The 23326-nt window shown below is 40.1% G+C and overlaps 1 protein-coding gene and 1 pseudogene across 1 annotated transcript; one reads left to right on the top strand and one right to left on the bottom strand.

Annotated features, from left to right (window-relative positions):
• Positions 1-9308: 9308 nt before the first annotated feature.
• LOC142455819 (small nucleolar RNA SNORA31) lies at positions 9309-9430 on the bottom strand (annotated as a pseudogene).
• Positions 9431-10653: 1223 nt separating this feature from the next.
• Positions 10654-12181, top strand: LOC142454364 (beta-defensin 103A-like). Its single transcript, XM_075555690.1, has 2 exons — positions 10654-10711; positions 12036-12181. The coding sequence occupies exons 1-2, from the start codon at positions 10654-10656 to the stop codon at positions 12179-12181; spliced, it is 204 nt and encodes a 67-aa protein (XP_075411805.1).
• Positions 12182-23326: the final 11145 nt, after the last annotated feature.

Below are 23326 nucleotides of genomic sequence, written 5' to 3'. Positions count from 1 at the left end.
GTCAGGGAAATTGGGAAAGAGGTTCAGGCTAGAGATAAAGCTGGAAGTCATCTACATAGAGGCATAGATAACTCACAGCCGAATGATTGTTTCAGGGTAAGAAGAGAGCCAGCACTGAGAGTTTATTACACAGCAAGAGGTACATTATCTAGCCCTATATACCTCAGTTTCCTTATCTGTGAAATGTGATAGTATCAACCTTATTGAATTACTGTGTGATTCAAATGAAATAAACTCATTGCCAGCAAGTGAACTCTGACTCAGAGGGGCCCTGTAGGACCAGGTAGAACTGTCGCTGTGAGTTTCGAGGACGGTAACTCTATGGGAGTAGAAAGCCCCATCGTTCTCCCACGGAGCGGCTGGTCATTTCTAATTGCAGACTTTGTGGATTGCAGTCTAACGTGTAACCATGACACCATAATGCTCTCAAGCTGCTTAGCACAACATTTTCCAGAGATGTACTCAGCAAAAATCAATGCAATGATTATCATTACTGTTGTGATGATTACTCTGATAGTGTTACATTCTTGAAGATAGCCCTTTTTTAGAGTATGGAGGAGATGAGAAGGAGAAAATGTAATAAAAAAAGACAATTAAAATGAACGGAGAGGAAAATGGGGGAATATATACAGTTATTATATTAGTGATTATTTCTTTCCCACCATTAGATTAGGAAGTAGCAAAGGATACAAGTTCCAGCGATGAAATATGACTTATCTTTGTATCCATTGCAGCATCCAGAATCTGTTCTAAGATAGAGTAGGCATCTACAAAGATTGCTGGATGCTTGACTTGAAGTAGAGGGCTAGGCTTTCGGATTCACTTTGTCCTGTGGTCTAATGAAAAGAGGCCAAACAAGGTAATGACCGAGACAGGAGCCATTGGATTGGGAATGTAAATGTTACTGTTTCTATGGATTTCTTAAGAGGCAAATGCCAGGAACTATATTTTGAAACTTTTCTTGAAATTGTGCTCTCCCTCCAAACTATATGGGTGATTTTCAGTTGAAAAGCAAATCTCGAAGGAAGCCAAAGAGCAAAGAGAAATGTGGAGAGTAACTAGAAAATTAATTCAGGAGACAGTTTTCTTTTACCTGGCCGGAGTCAGCTTCAGTGTAACAACAATGCAGAGTCTACCCTTCAAACAGCATCTAAACAAAATTTGAATAGTCAATGCAGGTGAGGTTTTACCTTCAGTGAACTGTTCCCTAGGGGTCCTTCATGAGAGATAACACAGTCTTGTGACTCTATTTGCCTGGAATCTTTGGTCAGTCCATTCTATCATGCAGTTTCTCTCATTTTGTCTTGTAATACCCCCCCCCCAGGCCACAGTAGCTGAGCATGGTACTCGTTTTCGAAAAAAATATGAAGGATAATTTGGGGCCGGGGCAGGGTAGGTTTGAATTCAATATTGAGAAGAGTACTCTGTGGAAAGATGGTACCAAATATAGATATGGAATCATTTTGCCAATCTCTTTATTCTACATCCCCAAAGCTAAACACTGTGTCTGTACCAGTCAGATCCAGGAGTAGGATCTTAAAGGATGGTTCATTATCACTGGCTATGGTGAGAAACTATGATTCGAGCTGGATTAAAGTGGTATAAATTAGAATGGTGGGGGATTAGTGTATGAACGTTAGCCTTAGTGGTTATGGACACCCTTAAAATACAGCCTTCCCGAAGAAACCAATGAGCATATTAAGCCTTAGTTCCAACAGTTTCATTTTTAATGCTGGACAGAGACCATGGTGGAGAATGTCATCCCTCTATATGGTGCTATGTTGTCCTGAGAACCATATTGCTGGTGATAAATGCAGGCGAAGGGAAGACAAGTTTCCAGGGAATCAATCTGTAGCCTACTCCAAAGTGGCCAATTTACCAGAGTAATTGGTTGACATTATATATACAAGTAGTTTATGCAACTGGACTTTAAGATGCAAAGATCTTTGAATGATTGCCACTAGTTTCATTGGCCAAATTGTATGCACAACTTTTTCTAGATGTCCTTATCATTACTCATAAAGAGTTATCTGTGGGTCAAATTTTAGATAATTTAACTATTGGCCTGATTTTCCCACAGATTCTTAGCATGGTTCCCACTTGCAGACCAAAAAAACCCCGCATTTGTCCACAAGCACATTAGACTTCGCCCAGCCTAGACATCTTAGTGTTCCCCATGATTGCTCCATGCTTCTCCACCTCTGTGTATTACTTCTGGAGGAAACCGTTGTCTCTCTGAACTAGATTATGATTTCTGTGACGCATGGTGAGCGAGGTGTCCCTCAGTCCATGATGAACCAGGTGTCCTCATCCCTTCCTTTGTTCCTTCTACTCATATTTTTATCTCTTTCTTTCATCTGATACATGAGGTACAATATAAAATATCTTGTTGAGAATCTAAAGATATTTTCCTGGAAGTTAGAGGGCAAGCAAAGTTTGTGCACACCTGGAAAATTGTGAAAATGTCAAGAAAACTTGCTGCCTGGCGATGTGATGGATTAGGTGATGGAGACAACTCAGCTACTCAGTGCAAAATAAAACCTATTTCCTCTGGCCCCTTTCCGCTGGTGTGCCATGGCTCTTTCTGACCTGGGTTTGGAGAGGAAGATAATCTTGGGACAACCTTTAAATATGCTTTAACCCTTAGCAGGAGTCATAAACTCAGATGTCTTCAGAAAGACAAATCCTTAGGGTTAGAGGGGGCAAAAGCAGTAAGTAATGCTAATAAAGTCTATAAATGTGTGAAACAGGCCAAATAAGATTCTAAGTGCTAAATGAATGTAATTGAAACAAAAACTGTCATCACCATGGAGACTTACAACGAAACAGAGTAGTCCCATGCGAGATTCTGACCTAACACAATATGCTGCTCTTCTGGAAGAGTAGGTCATCTATGGTGTCATAGTTGGAGAATTTTTTTGGTTTTCTGTTTTTCTGATATAATTCCTAGAGAATCTTAACGATAAAAATTGTTATATTAATGTGTGATAATATAAAGGCTGAATTATAGAACTTGTTTCACATACATACCTATATCGGTGAGAACAAGTTAAAAAAAGAGGGGGCTGCAACCTGTGCCTGCAGTTGGTATCTCTATACAATTTTCTCAATAATCCAGTCACATGCAATCTTAAACTGCCAATAGCAGTATACAGAGAGGGAGTGTATGGCAAAGTTCACTCTAGCTAGTGAGAAGCTGGTACTATCACGCAGAGTAGAAAGATTATGGGAACTAGACTTTGGTAGTGTGTCCTGAGTTAGAACATAGATTTGAAGAGAGTCAGAGCCCAGGAGGAGCAGCATCTCCTTCATGAGTCTCAAAGGGAAGACGAACCATGTGACAGAAGAGTGGAGTAGCTAAGAGCTATGCGGAAGCCCTTTAGACTTTGTAGCAGCAGAAAGGCAGTCTTAACCAGAGGGCTCGAGGGAGAAAAAGGAGTAAGTGATGTTACTAAAACGTGGGAAATAAAATCCTCAGCAGAATGTGGAGTCTTGATCTGCCACAGAGATGTCTTCTGAAGTGGAGGAAGAGAAATGACCCAACTGTTTGCCAGTTCCTCGTTTCCCATCTTATGCCAGCACCATCATTTGGCTAATCTCTAGAATACCTAGAGGGTAGGTGGACATGAGTACCTGGGAAATAGATATACTTCTCTCCAGTACAGAGCAGAGTCCTTCAGGACCACAAATGGTATTGTATTCAGCCGCTAACCAAAAGATTGGAGGCTCTGCTCTACCCAAGGTGCCTCCGAAGAAAGGTCTGGTGATACACTAGAAAAAAAAATCAGCCAATGAAAACTTTCGAGCACAGTTCTACTCTGACATACGTGTGTCACAGCAAATCAGAATGGACTCTATGGTACTGGTCGATTCTGGATACTACTGAGCACAATGGAGCAGACAAGGATGGAGCAGAGAAAGAAAAAGGCAAATGATGGTCATAATTGGTCTCAAGTCACAATTCCGCCATTTGCTAGTGGGGTGGTTTAGAATAAACCACTTAGCCTCTAGGCCAACAAACTAATCCACGAAATTAAACCAATGATGGTTTTTGCCGCTTTGATCATTACATTGCATAAGCTCTATGATAGTGGCCTTACGATGATTTAAATGACTCTCAAAGAGAATGGTTGAGCCTCCCTTAGACTACGCCACTGTAAAGAAAACAGCCAACATCCTATTCTCCTGTGGGAATCCATAGTCTCCATCTACCTTGACACGACCACTCATTCCTCACTGTTGTTCTCTCAGACTGTTGCCGGTGTATGCTGTTGTCATCATTTTCAACTTCAACTCAATTTTGCATCTTTTTTTTCCCTTTCACTGTGGGTCAGATAGTTGCCCTGTAGTCAATTTTGAGCCATAGAAGTCCACATATGTCAGAGTAGAGCTATGTTGTCTGGTGTTTTAGTGGCCGCGTTTTTGAAAGTAGATAACCTTCCATCTTTTGGTGAGCAACCAAGAGTGTTAGCAGTTTGCATCACCCAGAGAAAATACTGCATGCTAAATGAGATAGACCTTGCCCTCAGGGCTTTAATAACAAGAGCTTAAGAAACCTAGTCAAGTAAATCCAACTGATGAAAAGATAAAGCTGAAGGTGAGAACACTGTATCCTGACTCCAAATCTAGTGCCCTTTCCACCACAGAGCTCTGCCTCACACAAAAATTTGGAGCCATCGAGTATATTTTAAAACCGAACTAATATATATATATATATATATATATATATATATATATATATATATATATTTATATATTTATATATTTATATATTTATATATTTATATATTTATATATGTGTGTGTTATATAATTATATATAGTTATATAATATATATTATAAAGAAAGTCTTATATATTATATAAGACTATGATATATTATAATATATATGTATTATAGTGTATATATTATAAAGAAAGTCTGACATGAAAACTCAAATAACTCAAGTTTCTTATCCTCTTGCAACCTAATGAGCCTTGTAGAAACGCTGTCAGAGCAGGGAGCAAACTGAGAACAAGGAGTGCAGTTGTGTGCTGGGGTCAGGGAGTGGCAAGACACCAGGCTATGACAAATGTAAAGAGACTACGTATGTGCCTATTTATTTGCTTATTAAAAGTAGGAGGGAGTGTCAAAGAGTCTGTGGGAAAATTCAACTTAAGGATAGTGGAAAATTTCCAAGAATTTTTCTGAAGCCACCTTATATAAACTGTTGTCATTTGAGAGGCTAAAATGATTTTGATATAAAGGGGTCATAATAAATCAAAAAGCAAGCACATCACAGTTATGCATGGCTACTTGGAGGAGAGGAGAGGTGAAGAACAACATCTTCCTTTTGCATTATTTGAATATTTACCACAAATATGAATGATTCTTTTATAAAATTAAAAAAAACACATACGTGCTCCTCAAAATGTTCTTTGTAAGTTTAGGGGCTATCCGAACATGAAAAAGGCAAAGACACTGACATAGCTCAATTCCAAATCGCTAGCTTCCAAACTAGCTGACTAGGAAAAGCAGCATTTCTCCCCCCAAAGAATCTCTTGTCCAATACTCATCTTGCCTTTGAAATACCTACCTGTCTTGAAAGGACTAAGGTGGAGAAGGGTTCACCTGTGCAGGGGTGTTCAGGATGTGGAACATTAAGCCATCAGCTGGTGACTCTAGCCCTGGGTTGAGCTGGTAAACAGTCCTGCACAACACTGCATACACACTCTCTTTTATAAGAGCACTGATGGATTGCTCATTCCCAGGGAATTCAGACTTTCTGGACTTTACAACGACCTACTCAGAACATTGCCCAGAGGTAAACATTACACCTTAACCGAAACCATTCCCCGAATGGCATCTTTAAATCAAACAATAGCTCAATTAGGAAAGAAGGTTTCTTCTGAGCATCATGCTCTTTAAAAAAAATCAGTTTGTGAATAGCAAGTCCAAAAGTTAGACTAACAGCTATTTTTTAAGGGCAATCACTAATTGTTTAAATTGTTCTTCAAGAAAATGTATGGAATCCTGCTGGTCCACACGACATTTCATAAACAAATCTGACTGTTTCCATGGCAATGCATAATTATTAGCTACAAACTAAAACAAAACCTCCTCTCTTAACTATCCTGCATTGAGACCTTGGTTTTTAGAAACAAGAGTGGTTGTCCCATGCACAATATCTATATAGAAAAACTGCTCAAACACACTCTAGATGTTTTCATTTATTTGTGCTTTGATTATTTAAAAATGTAAGATAATTTTTCTGTTGAATTTAAACACCCGTTCCACCCTATACTCATCAATTTCCTCTATTTAAAAATCATTCTGCTTTGTCGAAGGAGGCATGGTGGCATAGTGATTACTCCTTGGGCTTTGATCTGCAAGGTCAGCAGTTCAAAACCACCAGGCACTCCATGAGAGAAAGATGAGAATTTCTGCTTCCATAAAGATTCAAGAACAAAAAAACATATCACTGTGAATGAAGGGGAGTGTGGCGTGGGGACCCAAAGCCCATCTTTACAGAAGGGTCGTGGGGAGAAGATGAGCCAGTCAGGGTGCAGTGTAACAAAGATGAAACATACAACTTTCCTCTAGTTCCTAAATGCTTCCTCCCCCCACTATTATGACCCAATTCTACTTTACAAATCTGGCTAGACCAGAGGATGTACACTGGTACAGATAGAAACTGGAAACACAGGGAATCCAGGACAGATGAACCCCTCAGGACCAGTGGTGAGAGTGGTGATACCGGGAGGGTGGAGGGAAGGTGGGGTAGAGAGGGGGAACCAATTATAAGGATCTACATATAACCCCCTCCCTGGGGGATGGATATCAGAAAAGTGGGTGAATGGAGATGTCAGACAGTGTAAGACGTGACAAAATAATAATAATTTATATCAAGGGTTCATGAGGGAGGGGGAGCGGGGAGAGAAGGGACAAATGAGGAGTTGATACCAAGGGCTCAAGCAGAAAGCAAATATTTTGAGAATGATGAGGGCAACAAATGTACAAATGTGCTTGACACAATGGATGGATGCATGATTATGATAAGAGTTGTATGAGCCCCCAATAAAATGATTTTAAAAAAGAGACACAGTCTCAGAAATCCATAGGGGCAGGTCTGTCATGTCCTATAGGGTCACTGTGAGTCAGACTTGACTCGATGAAAGTAAGTTTGGAGTTTTTTCTTCTTTATATAAAGTTAGATTTCTATAGGAATTGTCCACATATTTGGTTTCCTCTTAAATGCACCCCAATTTATTTACCTTTATGAATGAATTAACTTATTTCTACATTTCTACAAGCCTTTCCTCAAACCCTTGCTACAGCCCTTATTAAAATCTATCCTGTATTAGTTATTTTGTCTGTATGCTCATATTCCTTAACACACATTATGAGGTCCTTGACAAAAAGGGCTATGATACACTTAATTTGAACCCCAATATGACAACAATTAGTTCTTATGGCATGGCCCTGCTCAATGAAGAGACCACCACTCCGGTAGTGTGGTAAAGAAACCAGATGGTGCCCAGCAATCAGAAAGAACAGTGTCTGAGGCCTTAACAATTTGTCTTCAAATAAGTAGTCATTAAGTGAGGTGTCCTCCAAGTCCACAGGAAAGAAGCACACCGGCCTGTGTGATCCAAGCTAAGAAGCTAAGAACAAGAGTTTGGGAAGAAAATGTTTAGAAATTGATTGGAATGGTGATTGAACAAAGATTTTTAATATGATTGAATGATTAAATTTTACCATGTGGATATGCCAATAAAACTATTTTTTATAAGAAGTATGACAAATGTTGTTTTATATCTATTTCCCCATTTTTTATTCCTCACCCTATCTATATCCAAGTGCATGACACTTGTCTGTTTTATAGGAAGTGTTCAGAGTTTTCTGGAATTCCACCAGAATTCTAAATATATACTCCTATTACTAACACATTCCAAACCTTCTGTTATAATTACAATCCCACAAATTAACAATTAGGTAATCTATTAACAAATATACACCATTGATTGGATTTAACATTGGAGACTGATCATACTTCTAAAAAGAAGCAATTGTTCTTCTTTTTTTTTTTAAACGTTTTATTAGGGGCTCATACAACTCTTATCACAGTCCATACATATACATACATCAATTGTATAAAGCACATCTGTACATTCTTTGCCCTAATCATTTTCTTTCTTTTTTTTTTCGTTCCCTTTTCTTTTTTTACATTTTATTAGGGACTCATACAACTCTTATCACAATCCATACATATACATACATCAATTGTATAAAGCACATTCATACATTCCCTGCCCCAATCATTCTCAAAGCATTTGCTCTCCACTTAAGCCCTTTGCATCAGGTATCAGGTCCTCTTTTTTTTTTCCCGCCTCCCTCCCCGCTCCCCCCTCCCTCACGTGCCCTTTGTAATTTATACATCGTTATTTTGTCATATCTTGCTCTATCCAGAGTCTCCCTTCCCCCTCTTCTCTGCAGTCCCTCTCCCAGGCAGGAGGTCACATGTGGATCCCTGTAATCAGTTCCCCCTTTCCAACCCACTCACCCTACACTCTCCCAGTATCGCCCCTCACACTCCTGGTCCTGAAGGTATCATCCACCCTGGATTCCCTGTGCCTCCAGCCCTCATATGTACCAGTGTACAACCTCTGCCCTATCCAGCCCTGCAAGGTAGAATTCGGATCATGGTAGCTGTGGGGAGGAAGCATCCAGGATCTGGGGGAAAGCTGTGCTCTTCGTCGGTACTACCTTGCACCCTGACTGACCCATCTCCTCTCCTAAACCCCTCTCTGAGGGGATCTCCATTGGCCAACACTTGGGCCTTGGGTCTCCACTCTGCACTTCCCCCTTCATTCAATGTGGTATATATATATATATATATATATATATATATATATATATATATATATATATACACACACACACACACATTCTTTTTTTTTTTTTGCGTGATGCCTTATACCTGGTCCCTTTGGCACCTCGTGATCGCACTGGCTGGTGTGCTTCTTCCATGTGGGCTTTTTTGCTTCTGAGCTAGATGGCCACAATTGTTCTTCTTAATATTTGATCTATGTCTTCAGAAAGTCATCTATTCCATGGGCTTCCTTGAGTGCTTGATCATGAGGCATGAGTAAATAAAGGTTTAAAATGGAACTTCTTACTCCCTCAACACAAGATCACTTTGTTCTAATGATCGGGCAGTCTGAGATGCTCACCTTCCGGGCACAAGCAAAGGTGGTTAAGAAAGCGGATGGTGCCCGGCTATCAAAATATATAGCATCTGTAGTCATTTTTTTTCTTTTGTTTACTGGCTATGTAATCCCTCATTCAATCTGGACCTGCCACAAAGACAGACAGAAAGCGCAGGGACTTTGTATTCTTTCGTATCCTAGTACAAACCAGAAGAACAATGGTCAATTGTCTATCCATATGATAGACCTAGGACAATTGTTGTTTCTCATATGTTGAGAAGCAAAGGTATTACTTTGAGGACTAAGGTGGGCCTTACCCAAGCCATGGTAGTTTCATGGTATTGCCTCATATACAGGTGAAAGCTGGACATTGGATAAGGAAGACCAAAGAAGAATCAATGCATTTGAACTCCAATATTGGCAAAGAATATTAAAAGTACTGTGGGCTGCTAAAAGGACAAACATCTGTCTTGGAAGAAGTACAACAAGAATACTCCTTACGGGTAAGGATGGTGAGACTCCATCTCATCATGTACATTGGATGGGTTATAGGAGAAAGCAGTCCTGAAGAAGGACACCATGTTTGGTAAGATGGAGGAGCAGCAAAAAAGAGGAAGGCTCTCACAGAGATGGATGGACACAGCAACGACAACACTGGTCTCAAACATAGAACAATTGTGACGATGGGGCAGGGCAAGTGCTGTTTCATTCTGTTGTATGTAAGGTCACTCTGAGTTTGACTTGACTCAAAAGCATCTAACAATACCAACATGTATAGGGAGTGTCAGATACACAGAGGAGATGCCAGTCTATTAACTATCTTCTCAACATTCTCTTTCTTTAATCAGGTAAAACGAGACACCTCTTTAACCCATAAATTTGATAGTTTTCAGAGAGTGATGAAGAAAACACATGTGTCCCTCAAATTATATATGGGACCATATCAAAGGACAAGGACCCAGCCTTAGTTTACCCTCAGATTCTGAATATCTCAGGGTTGGATTTGCTTTGATTTCCAGATGGATCAAAGACTTTCCCAGCATCTTAGAAAAAAAAGAAGACAGGAAGTAAAATATTTAAAATCAACATAGTTTTATATGCCTTGGACCAGTCCCAAAAGGAGAGAAACCTAGTCCACATAACCACTAGCTATGGATGCCACCGTAGCTGAGCCAGACATAGACAAGACCCTGGAACCCACTGGCCTTGATGGGAGTCAGACATTTATACCCAGTTTTACTTCAGTCATCTGGTTTATAATTAACTTCAAGATGAATGGGTGTGGTCTGTATTATGAGATACATATGTATGAAGCATCAGGAAATATGTCATATTGTCATCACTATAATATTAGAAGCATCACCGCTGCTGCCTACCTCGACCTATGGCTGTGCATGAGAACCTTTATAAAGTGAACAAGCACATGTCTTGCTCCAGTCTCAGCTTGCTGTGAAGCTTGTCCACCATGAGGCTCCATTATCTTCTGTTTGCATTGCTCTTCTTGTTCTTGGTTCCTGTTCCAGGTAAGAGGGGCCTGGGAAATCAGAGGATTGTGTGTGAACTGGGCATCATCTAGGACCTTAAAGAAATCTTCCCAATATTTTCTGAGCAATTCTTCTTCTTTTTTTTCTTTCTCATTTTAATCCTCTGTACTTTATTGTGTTTCATAGGTAGTGCATTTTTAATGATAAATGACAACTAATACTTACTGAGAGATTACTAAGTGCCAGGCACTGTGCTAAGACCATTCTATTCATTATGAAAAAAGGAACACTTCCTTATTAGCTTCGTTTTTGCAACAAGGAGAGTGAGGCTCAGATTTAAAGGCAGGTGGTCTGTATCCAAAGACAATGATTGTTTTTAAAGATGATTTATGCAATCACAACCAGTTCTAGTGCTCCCTCTCACCTCCCATCTTCATTAGTTACTCCAAAATCCCCTTTCCCTCCCCATCTTCCCCTGCACCCTATCCCTTTGTAGTCCCTATATTCCCTTGTGTCCATTATTATGCTTCACAGCGGAGAGACCCAACAGAAAACAAATCACCCTCAGGTGGTGAGGGTAAAAACATCATGGTATGCAGACAAAAGTACTAATAATGCATAAGAAAGCAAAGACCCCTAACAATAATAAGAAGGTCAGGGAAGAAATTTCTGTCGTGGAACCAGTAAGAGATACTTGCACCCAGACCAAATTGAAGTCAAGTATATAGGGTGGACAACTAGCCCAGTGTTGAGGTGAGTTCAGTCCAGGACAATCAAGATTACAATAGTCTCTGTGTGATAGTAAAGCTGATCTCAACTTTTGCTTATGGCTAGAGGGGATCCGCCAGTGTGAGCCATTCTTAAGAGACTGAATGACTGACAAAATCTATGGCTTAACCCATTACTCTATGAAAAGACTATCTGTTATTGAGACATTAGACATTAGGAAATGTTTGGGTGTGTTTTTTTTTTTTAAGAATTTGATACCATCAGATAAGATTGCTTTTGTCTGAGAAGAGAATGACAGCTTCCATTTAATTAAGCTAAGTGGTTAAGAGCTGAAGTTTTTGGGCCACTTAGAAGGCTCAGAGGGACACAGGAGTCCCTAGGCCCTCCACACATTCCTCTTCCTGTGGGAGGTCGTTTTGGTTACACTATTTTCCCGGTATCACTAAAGTTCACAGCTAACCTGCATCTCATAGAATCATTGATAGGCCACTTAGTTCCCCCTCTTATTTTACACTTGCTTTATTTTTTATAAAAGGTGGGAGGAGAGGGGAATGAAAGCAAAAGAAAGACAACCGATTTGAGGAATTACAAAAGCTTTCCTAATGCTTTCCCTGTGTTCTCTTTTTAATTGCAGGTAGTGGAATATTCATAAATGCACTACAAAAATATTTTTGCAAAATAAGAAGCGGCAGGTGTGCGATGCTGGGCTGCCTGCCAAAGGAGGAACAGATAGGCCACTGCTCTGTAGGTGGCCGGAAATGCTGCCGACGAAAGAAGTGAAAACTCCAGAAGCACGATATTAATGTTGGAAAGGGAGGAAATGCCTCCTTAACATTTATAAAAACAAAATCAAATGATATATATATTTAAGAAAAGCTTTTTTGTAATAGGCTTTGTTATTAAAATAGTCATTTAGGTAACTGGTAAAATGTTAATAATTTACCTTTAATTCAAATAAAACCTACTCTCCAGTGGAATTTAAATTGGGATTTAAGCTTATTCCCAGGGGTTGTCCGGGTATATCATAATTTTTGAACTTTAAACTCTAGAGAAATTTGATACCTGGTTCCTGAAATACTGCTTTTGTTCATCCATGCCTTGTGCTTTCTAGTTCTACTTAGCATAACATAAACACACCAGATCTATCTCTATCACTTTCAAGAATCTGAATGAGTAATAATCAATATAAAGCCAATTGTCCAAATGTGAAGATAAGTCATCTCCCTGCTTTCCCACTTCTCCATCTCTGATGCTCGCCAAACAAATGGTATTCTCTCTCGTTCTATCTCCCCAGGGTTCTCACTCACTGTCACGGGATTGAAGCTAATTCCTAGCTACCTCACAGGAAAGGGTAGAACTGCCCATGTGGGTTTACGATACTATAACCCTTTACTGGAGTAGATACCCTCATCTTTCTCCCAAAGAGTGGCTGGTGGTTTTGAACTGCTGACCTTGTGGCTAGCAGCCCAATGTTTAACCATTAGGGATTGTCTTTATAAAATGTTAGCATTTTGTCCTTTTATTTAACTGCCAAATAGACAGGTTCTAGGACCTGTTTATTCTCATGGTTCCCGACAGTTTGATGATTCATGAGAATGCCTCATGGAACCCACAGAAAGGGTGATACTCAACCATATCCTTTTAAAACAAAGAGATACTCAAACTCCTCACTGGGAGGAGTTTTTGGCTCAGAGTTTCATGTCCCCAGAGAATTATAGTTCTTCCCACATGCGTCATCAATCTGGAAGCTTAGAATAAAGCTCTGAGACTTCAGGGACCATTGTAATAGGCATTGGGACCGCACTGTTTGACATCATGGGGGCCTTAATGCATTGTCAGTACCTGACTGAATCGCTGTATGCATGACCGCATTCACATTCACCCACTCACTTCTTGAAGTTACTTCATGAAACACAGTCTTCAGGATCCCATATCATTTTTAGGTCTTGAAGTATTACCTGGCTCAAAACAAAACAAAACAAATAAAGTGCCTTGTTTAGAAAAATCAAGGCACCTTGACAGCTCCAGAAATTTCAAGGATTATTTTTGGGACCCCAAGAGGAGAGGCCAAATGGAGTTCTTTGTCCCCTATAATATCCCTCAGGGCCCATCCCAAATTACTCTGAAAATGTTATACTTCAGAGAAACAGGGAAATGTCACTTCTTTAGTTACTGCCTTTAATTTCTTAGTAGTCATGTTCACTTCTGTTGGCCCCCGACCTGGGATCTAATCACTACTTCAACTCTCTCTCTAAAATTTTAACTTATCCCTCAGAGAGTATTTCAAATCCTGTCTCCTTCTTGAAAATAAAGCTGACTCACAGAATAAATATGATCTTTCCTTGACTCAGCGCACGGTTCGGTCTTTAGACCTCCATCTATTACTCTTACTTTACATTTGCATTGTGTACATTTGTATACTACTAATCTCCATATTTGCTTGCATGGCTGATCTTTAAACACATGGATCTTAGCTTAGTCACTCTTCCATTGCCTAACAAAGTGCTCTGAACATAATCATAGGCTATTAGCAAATGATTTTCATATTACATTGCATTCAGATGATTTGAAGGTCTTATCGCCTGCTATTTAACTTGTCCTTAATGTTAAGATGAAACAATTGAAGTCAAAAGAGTGGGAATCCATAAATTCCCTGACACCTTGACCCTAAGTAAGGCACTTTTAAGATAAGACAAAAGTCTTTCCCGAAGAGGAAAATAAAGGCCCAAAGATAAGAGCCTGGAGTGCACTTGAGTCAAAAGAGAGATGAACTGTTATGAGACATGTCCTCCTAGAGTCCACAGCTAGGAAAGCAGACAAAATAGCTGTGCCAAAATAAAATACATATTAAACTAATACTATAAATTTATTAGCATTTACTTAATCTATGATTCATAAACTGGAACAACTCTTCTAACTAGAGAGTCAAAAATGTTCCGGAGAAGGAAGATTATTTACAGGTCTTTATCCCACAGCTTATTGCTAGAAATTAATCTACATTGTCATAGAAACCGGGCCAGAACAGAGTTTACGAAATACTTTGTGAACGTGCAAGAGTCGGTACATTTTTTTGGAAAGCAATGCAAATAATTGATATTGGCTGTAAAACATGATTTTTAGTCTGATCTTTTGCATTTATTGTTGCCAAACTGACTACACATATATCATTCTTCAAAAAATACAATGCTCAAGGCAGACATTCACATTTCTTATTAATTATACCAAACTATTGTTTTAAAAATGACTTCGAGGCACCAGTTCTAGCCAAGGTTCAAGGTTTAAAGATTTCCTGTGGGCAAGGACTTGGGGTAGGTCATTTTAAGCTCAATGGCTCTAGAAGCCTAAATTAAAAGTCCTGTCATCAGATGAAGCAGCTGTTTCCAAACAGCAGTCCATAAGCAGTACAAGACTCAGAGTACGGAGAAAGGGGGGAACCATGTGAGACTAATGACTGCTTTAGCTCATGACATGGGGGCAGCTTCCACTCCATGGCGTATAAGGAAGAGCATAAATGGAAACGAGATTTCCTGTTGAGTTGAAGAGACTTAGGCCAAAGTTCAGGCAACACAAGACATCCACACCACTCATTGCCATCCCACTTAGATTCTATGTGACTGCCAGGCACCATCTAATTTTGTCACCACATTTTGCCATTGCATCTGTATCTTCTGTAAAAAAATATTCCATTTTAAAGGGGCAGATTTCAGTTAAAACCTAAGGTAAATATCGAATACATATTGTCTACAAAAATTTAAAAACCACTTTAAATATAAAATATGAAGGCAATTACATGTCAGAAAAACATTAATATAAAGAAACCCAAGTTGGTTATGGCTAAGTAACTACAAAGGGAAGTACATTTTAAAACAGAGGGTGAGTGGGTTGGAAAGGGGGAACTGATTACAAGGATCCACATGTGACCTCCTCCCTGGGAGAGGGACGGCAGAGAAGGGGGGCAAGGGAGACTCCGGATAGGGCAAGATATGACAAAATAACGATGTATAAATTACCAAGGGCACATGAGGGAGTGGGGAGTGGGGAGGGAGGGGAAAAAAAAAAGAGGACCTGATGCAAAGAGCTTACGTGGAGAGCAAATGCTTTGAGAATGATTGGGGCAGGGAATGTGCGGATATGCTTTATACAATTGATGTATGTATATGTATGGATTGTGATAAGAATTGTATGAGCCCCTAATAAAATGTTTTAAAATAAAATAAAACAGGTAACATTACCAGGAAAAAGTGTAGCATTTCCTAATGATAAAACATTTTCTAATGAAAAAACAAGAACGTATTCTTATATTAATATTAAATCAGTATGCATGCAGCTACGCATAACTTTTATGTATTAAACAAAACAAAACAAAACAGATTGAAATTACGAGAAAGTAAACAAATAACCAATTATAATTTCAGATTTTTTATTTCTAGTAGATAAAGAGAGGAAGCAGAATATAAGTAAAGGTATTTAACAATAGTATCATCATATATGACTTAATTGAAATGTTTAGCATGCCACCCAATAAAGCAGTATATATTCAAAATTACCCAAGATTGTCCATAATATGCTGAATCATTAAATAACTCTCAAAGCACTTAAAATAATTTAAGATCATACAAAATTTACTCATAGTGAAATTTACAAAGATGTCACTAATAGAAAAATATCTGGAAACATCATCCAGATATGTATAAATTAATAAATTTACAGGTAAGCAAAGGATCAAAGGAGATATCACAATATAAATTAGTAAATTAAAAAATATATATATAATAAAACTGAGCTTCCCATAGCATATGGACACCAGATGATAAGCACAGGGAGATCTCTTTAGCAGTTACTGGAGAAGTTCCACTGGGAGGGATATCCTGCACTTCCTGTCAGTGAGAAATTCAATTTAAAAGCTAAGTAGACCCAAGTTTCTTAAAGTGAGAGAGTGAGATAGTTAAAGTTTATTGTGCTAACCTGGCCGATAAACACAGGTGGTGTTAATTGAAGGGTGGAGCGATAAATGGCTTGGTGAGCCTTGCTTTTCTAGTTCTCTCTAGTTCTCAGGTCTCTTGCTTTCTGATGTTTGGACCAGGGTGCAGCTGCCTCAACCAGTTCCCTGCTTCAGTTGGCAAGGCTCACTTCCTGCAAGACATCCTTGAGGAGAAGCCAAATGGACCTACCCCGATGCAGCCCTGGGTGCTGGAGCAGCCATATGGATACCCCTGCCAGCACTGAGATGCTTACACATTCACTGACTCGGCTTTCTTCCTGCAGTTGGCATCATTGCTTGTCTTTTGTGAGACTGAGGAGGACTTTGTGGATTGGTGTCGGACATATGGGCTAATGTTGGACTTGTGGGCTTGGGCAGCACTGGGTTGGGATGTTTTCTTGATGTGCAATTACCCTTAATATAAAACTCTCTCTTATACTTATGAGTTTCTGTGGATTTGTTTCTCTAAAGTACCCAGACTAACACAGAGAGCAACACACCTGATAACAGACTCCCCTTTACCACTGACCAGCAGCATGAGGTGATTCTCTGAGCTCTAGTCCTCTCTGACTCAGAGGATTTTTCCTGGCCCCTGAGGCCACCTAGTCACCCATACTTCTTACCTAGTTGGCCTCTGGGGGCTGTAGTGGATAGCAGATTGCACAGAGACATTGATGCAAAAATAATCAGTATTCAAGCTTCACTTTTCTCCACTTATTTTCCCTCCCTCCCACTTTCCTGCTTTGTAAACCAGTGCCCTACCCCCCAAGTGCACCACATCCCCACATAATAATGCAACCAAAGGAGCAGGAATTCCAGCTCCATGGCAGTTTCATTTTACCCTTTATTTGATTTTCTTGCATTTTTTTGCATCTGTCATGTTGTAATCAATTTATTATTTTTGTCTAGGTCTCTCCCACTTTATATTCTTCTATCTTCTCCCTTGCAACCCCACCCTCCTGAGAATACTCATTTCCCCCAGGTGGAAACAGGCAGGCGGGGAGATTCCAGCACACTCACACAAGCAAGGCCATATTGTCCCCTCCTTTGAGTACAGAGACACCGCCTCATTCAGCCTGCCATAGCAGCAGAACTTCACCCACATCCAAGTTTCTGATTCTTTTTCCCCTTCTTTTCTGTGCACCCCAACCCATGATTTCATCCGGCTTTCTTGCCTTTTCCTTGTGAAATACATTTCCATGAAACTGAGTAATTCTCATTACCCCATTTAAATTTCAATACTACCTCAACCTACAAATGCAACACAAATCCAATCCAAATCCCCAATTTATTCTTTAAAGAAATGGAAAAACTAATTGCCAACTTCATAGGGTGAGGGAAGAGGCCCAGGATAAGCAAAGAACTTCTCAAAAGAAAGGAAGAAGCTTTGCACTACCAGATCTCAGTAGTCACAGTCGTCAACCACAGTAGTCAAATAGCCTGGTATTGGTGCAATGACAGATACATAGACAAATGGAACAGGACATAAATAACAAAACATAATAAAGTCATCCATCTATGGACAACTAATTCTTAACAAAGGATCAAAAAACATTAAATTGGATAGGGATACCCTCTTCAACAAATGTTTTGTTTTTCTGATTGGGAGCCATAGAATCAATTCTGACCCAAAACAACATTATACACAACAGAAGGGGACATTGCCCCGTCCTGCACCATCGTCACAACTGTTTCTATACTTGAGCCCATTGTTGCAGCCACAGTGTCAGTCCATCTCCTTGAGGGACTTCCTATTTCTCCCTGCCCCTCTACTTACCAAACACGAGCCCTTTTCTACAGACTGTTTGCTCACCATGCTTGCCTCTAAGGAGCTTTCTGGCTATCTTCCAAGAAAGATTCGTTTGTCTTTTTAGCAGTCCTTGGTACTTTCAATTTTCTTTTCCAGCACCACAATTCAAAAGCATCAATTCTCCAGTCTGCTTTACTCCATGTCCTACTTTCACATGGATATGAGGCCATTGAAAATACCATGGCTTGGGTCATGTGAACTTTAGCTTTCAAAGTAACATCCTTGCTTTTCAACACTCTAAAGGGGTCTTGTGTAGCAGATTTAACTAATGCAATGCGTCTTCCGATTTCTTGAGTGCTGCTTTCATAAGCATTGATTTTGGATCCTTTTGTTTTGTTTTGTTTTAAATCATTTTATTAGGGGCACATACAACTCTTATCACAATCTATACATACATCAATTGTGTAAATCACATTTGTTCATTCATTGCCCATATCATTCTCAAAACATTTGCTCTCTACTTAAGCCCCTGGCATCAGCTCATTCCCCCCCCCTCCCCGCTCGCGGTATCCCCATGAACACTTGATCATTTATAGATTATTATTTTGCCCTCTCTTACACTGTCTGATGTTGCCCTTTACCCACTTTTCTGTTGTCTCTCCCCCAGGGAGGAGGTTATATGTAGATCCTTGTAATCGGTCCCCCCTTTCAAACTCACCTTCCCTCCACCCTCCTGGTATCGCCAGTATCACCACTGACCCTGAGGAGTACTGGATTCCGTTTCCAGTTCCTGTCTGTACCAGTGTACATCCTCTGGTCTAGCCAGATTTGTAAGGTAGCATTGGGATCATGATAGTAGGGGTGGGGGTGGTGGAGGTGGGGAAACATTTATGGACTAGAGGAGAGTTGTATGTTTCATTGTTGCTACACTGCACCCTGACTGGCTCGTCTCTTCCCCGAGACCCATCCATTAGGGGCTGTCCAATTGCCTACAGATGGGGTCTCCACTTTGGGTCTCCACTCCACACTCCCCCTCATTCACAATTATATGATTTTTTATTCTGATGGTGCCTGATATCTGATTCCTTCGACACCTCATGATCACAATGGCTGATATGCTTCTTCCATGTGGGCTTTGTTTCTTCTGAGCTAGATGGCCGCTTGTTTACTTTCAAGCCTTTAATACCCCAGACACTATATCTTCACTATATCTTTTGATAGTTGGGCACCACATTTGCTTATGCACCCATTTTGTGTCCAGCGATTTGTGTGGGGAAGGTGAGCATCATGGAATGCCAGTTTAATAGAACAAAGTATTCTTGCATTCAGGGAGTACTTGAGTGGAGGCCCAATGTCCATCTGCTACCTTAATACTAAACCTATACATGTATGTACATAGATCTATTTCCACATCCTCATATATAAATATATTTACATATGTACATGCCTTTATTTAGACCTCTATAAATGCCCTTTGCCTTCGAGCTCTTTCCTCTATTTCCTTTGACTTTCCTCTTATCCTGCTATCATATTCAGCCTTCATTTGGGTTTCAGTAATTCCTTTCGGTTACATTGCCCATGGTCACACCCTACCATGCCTCCTACACCTTCCTCACCACCGATTTGGATCATTTGTTGTCCAATTGTCCCTGGGATTTTTTAACACCACCTCCTTCCCCCCCCCCACCTCCTCCTCTCCTATGTCCCTCTGGAACTGTCAGTCCCATTGTTTTCTCCTACAGATTGTTCATCCAATCTATCTTATTTAGACAGACGTGTGGAGATAATAACATGCACAAAGACAAGACAGAGCAAAACCAAGCAACAAAAGAAAACAACAAGCAAATGACAAAAACAAAACAAAACACAACAACAAGAAAGAAAAGCTTGTAGTTAGCTCAAGAACTGTTTGTTGGCCTTTAGCAGTGTTTTCCAGTTGAGTCTGATGGGGTGCCAAGTGGTGGCCCCAAAGTCTATTTTTGGTATTCCCTGGGCACTTTATTGCTCTGTTCTCCTTGGTGTTTTGTTGCACACCCGTAGTGTTTTGCCTCGGTGTGGTGGGATCAGATCGGGCAGAATTCTCACACTGTGTTTCCAGTGTTGTCCGCTGTAAGGCTATGGGTCAATAAGGGATGTCGTGTCTCATAGTGGGGTCAGTTAAGGCTTTGTGGGCCAGGATGTGCACCACTCTCTCTTCCTCCCACTTCATTTGCTCCCGTGTGCTCTGATCAGACATGTCCCTCTCCCTGAGCTGCAGCTTCAGTGCTGTCTTCTGAAATAAATTCTTCTGGAGGTGTGGAGCAGGTGTCCATGTAGTTTGGATTGGGGCCAGCTCCTCAGATCTCTCCACTGGTTCCCTATTCCATGCGGCATGTTGCATTCACATCTTGGAGCTTTGGGTTGAAGTCTGGTCCCTATTTACCTGAGGAAATATAAACAATACACTCCCCTGGGATGGGTTTGTGCCCTGTGCCCCCGCTACCCATTTCTTTACTTTTGATTCCCTTTTCTCCAATCCTTTTTAGTTGGCTACCATATGTGTCCCTGGATTTGGTCTGGCCCCTGCCATAGTACCTGGTCCTCACCCCAGGAATGTTTGTATACTGTAGCTTTTTTCCCTGTGCCCATGCAGCGATGTGCTTCATACGTTCATCACTGATTTTTAGCGATGCACAGTACTCCACTGTATGTATGTACGACAGTTTTTAATCCACTCGTCAGTTGATGGAAATTTAGGTTGTTTCCAACTCCTTGCAATTGTGAACTGTGCTGCAATGAACATTGGAGCACAGGTGTCTGCCCATGGTTTGTTTCTTGCCTCTGCCCATGGTTTGTTTCTTGCCCAGTAGGCAGATTGCTGGGTCATATGGTAGCTTGATTTCCATCTCTTTTAGATATTCCCAGATTGATTTCCATAGTGGCTGTACATAATGACAGGTCCACCATCAGTGGATAAGATTTCCTGTCTCCCCACAGGCCCTCCAACACTTGTTGCTTTCTGATTTTTTGAATTGGGCGCTCTGTGAGGGTGTTAGGTGGTATCTCATTGTTTTAATTTGCATTTCTTTTAGGGGTAAAGATCAGGAACATTTTCTCATATGTTTATTGGTCATTCAGATATCTGCCCCTGTGAAACTTCTGTTCAGGACTTTTGCCCACATCCTCAGTGGGTAGTTTTTTGCTTTTTGGAAGCTGGCAGAGTATTATAGATTTTAGTAATAGGCCTTTGTCTGATGTGTCATTGCTAAAGATGTTTTCCAAGTCTATGGACTCTCTCATTCTCTCTTGCTGAATTCTTTTGATGTACACAGGTGTTTTATCTTCTGTATATCCAATTTGTCAATTTGTGCCCCCTCTGTGTTTGTGTCCTTCCCTATTTCTGAAAGCCTATGTATTCCCTGTGCCAAAGTTCTCAAGTTGGTCCCAATTCTCTCATTGAAGGCCCTAAAAGCTTGGGGTTTAATTTCAAGGTCTGTGATCCACCTGGAGTTTATTCTTATGCATGGAGTGAGATAAGGGTTTTGCTTCATTTTTATGCAGATAGATATCCAATTTTCCCAGCACCACTTGTTAAAGAGGGCATCTGCATCCCATTGCATTTTTTGGCCCTTATCAAAGATCAGTTGTCTGTATGCTGATGATTTTATTTCTGGGTTTTCAGTTATTTTTCCATTCATCTGAGTATCTGTCATTATACCATTACCATGCCATTTTGACCACTGTGGCTATGTAGTATGTGCTAAAGTCAGATAAAGCAAGCCCTCCACTCTGTCCTTCTTGAGGAGTTCTCTGCTAATTTGGAGCTTCTTCCCTCTCCATATGAGGTTGGCAATCAATTTTTCCTTCTTTGAAGAAAGATGAGGGTAATCTTTTCAGGATTGCATTAAACGTATATAGTGCCTTGGGCAGAACTGACATCTTTACTATATTGAGTCTTCCAATCCACAAGCATGGGATATTCCTTCTTTTGTTGAAGTCACTCTTGGTTCCTTGTAATAGTGTTCTGAAGTTTTCCTCATATAGATCTTTTGTTTTTTGGTCAGATATATCCCTAGATGTTTCAATTTTTGCTTGGCTATTGTGAAGGATACTACCTTTTTAATCTCCACTTTTGTGGTCTTATCCGATGTGTATAGCAGTCTGATGGACCTCTGTTTGTTGGTCTTATATCATACAACTCTGCCAAACTCCTCTATTGCTTCCAGTAGTCCCCTTGTGGAGCTTTTGGGAGTGTCCATATATAAAATCATATCACCTGAAAATAAAGATAGTTTCACCTCTTCTTTCCCCCAGATAAATACCCTTGATGTCTTTTCTTTTCCTTATTCTGTTAGTGAAAACCTCCAGTATGATATTAAATAAGAGTAGGGACACAGGGCATCCTTGTCTGGTCCCATTTTTCAGTGGATTGTGTTAGTCTTTTCTCCATTGACTACCGCATTGACTGTTGATTTTTCATAGAGAGCGTGTACTGTCTTAAGGACTTTTCCTTCCATTCCTATCTTCTTAAGTGTCTTAAACAGGAATTGTTGTTGGATGTTGTCAAATGTTTTTTCTGGATCTATTGATATTATCATGTGGTTCTTACAGATTTCATCTCAATGTGGTGAATGATACTAATGTTCGTTTATATGTTGAACCTTCCCTGCATCCCTGGTATCAATCCCACTTGGTCATCGTGAATTATTTGTTTTATATACTTTTGTATTCTATTGGCAAATATTTTGTTAAGCAATTTTGCATCGATGTTCATTAGGGATATTGGTCTGTAGTTCTCGATTCTTGTGGGATCCTGCCTGTAGGAGGCATCCGGCTGATCAAGCTATTTACTAATGGGTGACCATTTAATCCTCTGTGCCTCTATGTCTTTGCAGACAAAAGCATTGCAAAATGACTGTTATTTGTGACTTTGCTGCTAAAAACATTGAGAGATAACTTAGGTTTTTGTGATCTCTTTGAGGCTCTCTTGAATCTTGCATATCCGTGTGATTGTCTTTGAACTTAGTGCTTTTATTATTCTAAGGTTAAGAAACTGTGACTAGTTAAGTAACATTTGCATAGACAAGAGTTTAGGAATGTTTTTTAAGTTCTTTGATGTTTGCTTTGTAACCAATCCCTTGTAAGAAGAGTATAAAAACCAAGCTTTGAATATACTCGGGACTTCAGTCCATCAGACTATCGTCCTCCTGATCCC

The sequence above is a fragment of the Tenrec ecaudatus genome, chromosome 8 (assembly GCF_050624435.1).
Source record: "Tenrec ecaudatus isolate mTenEca1 chromosome 8, mTenEca1.hap1, whole genome shotgun sequence".
NCBI lineage: Eukaryota > Metazoa > Chordata > Mammalia > Afrosoricida > Tenrecidae > Tenrec > Tenrec ecaudatus.
Note: the sequence above shows the minus strand (reverse complement) of the source record. Positions and strands in the feature narration are given on the sequence as shown.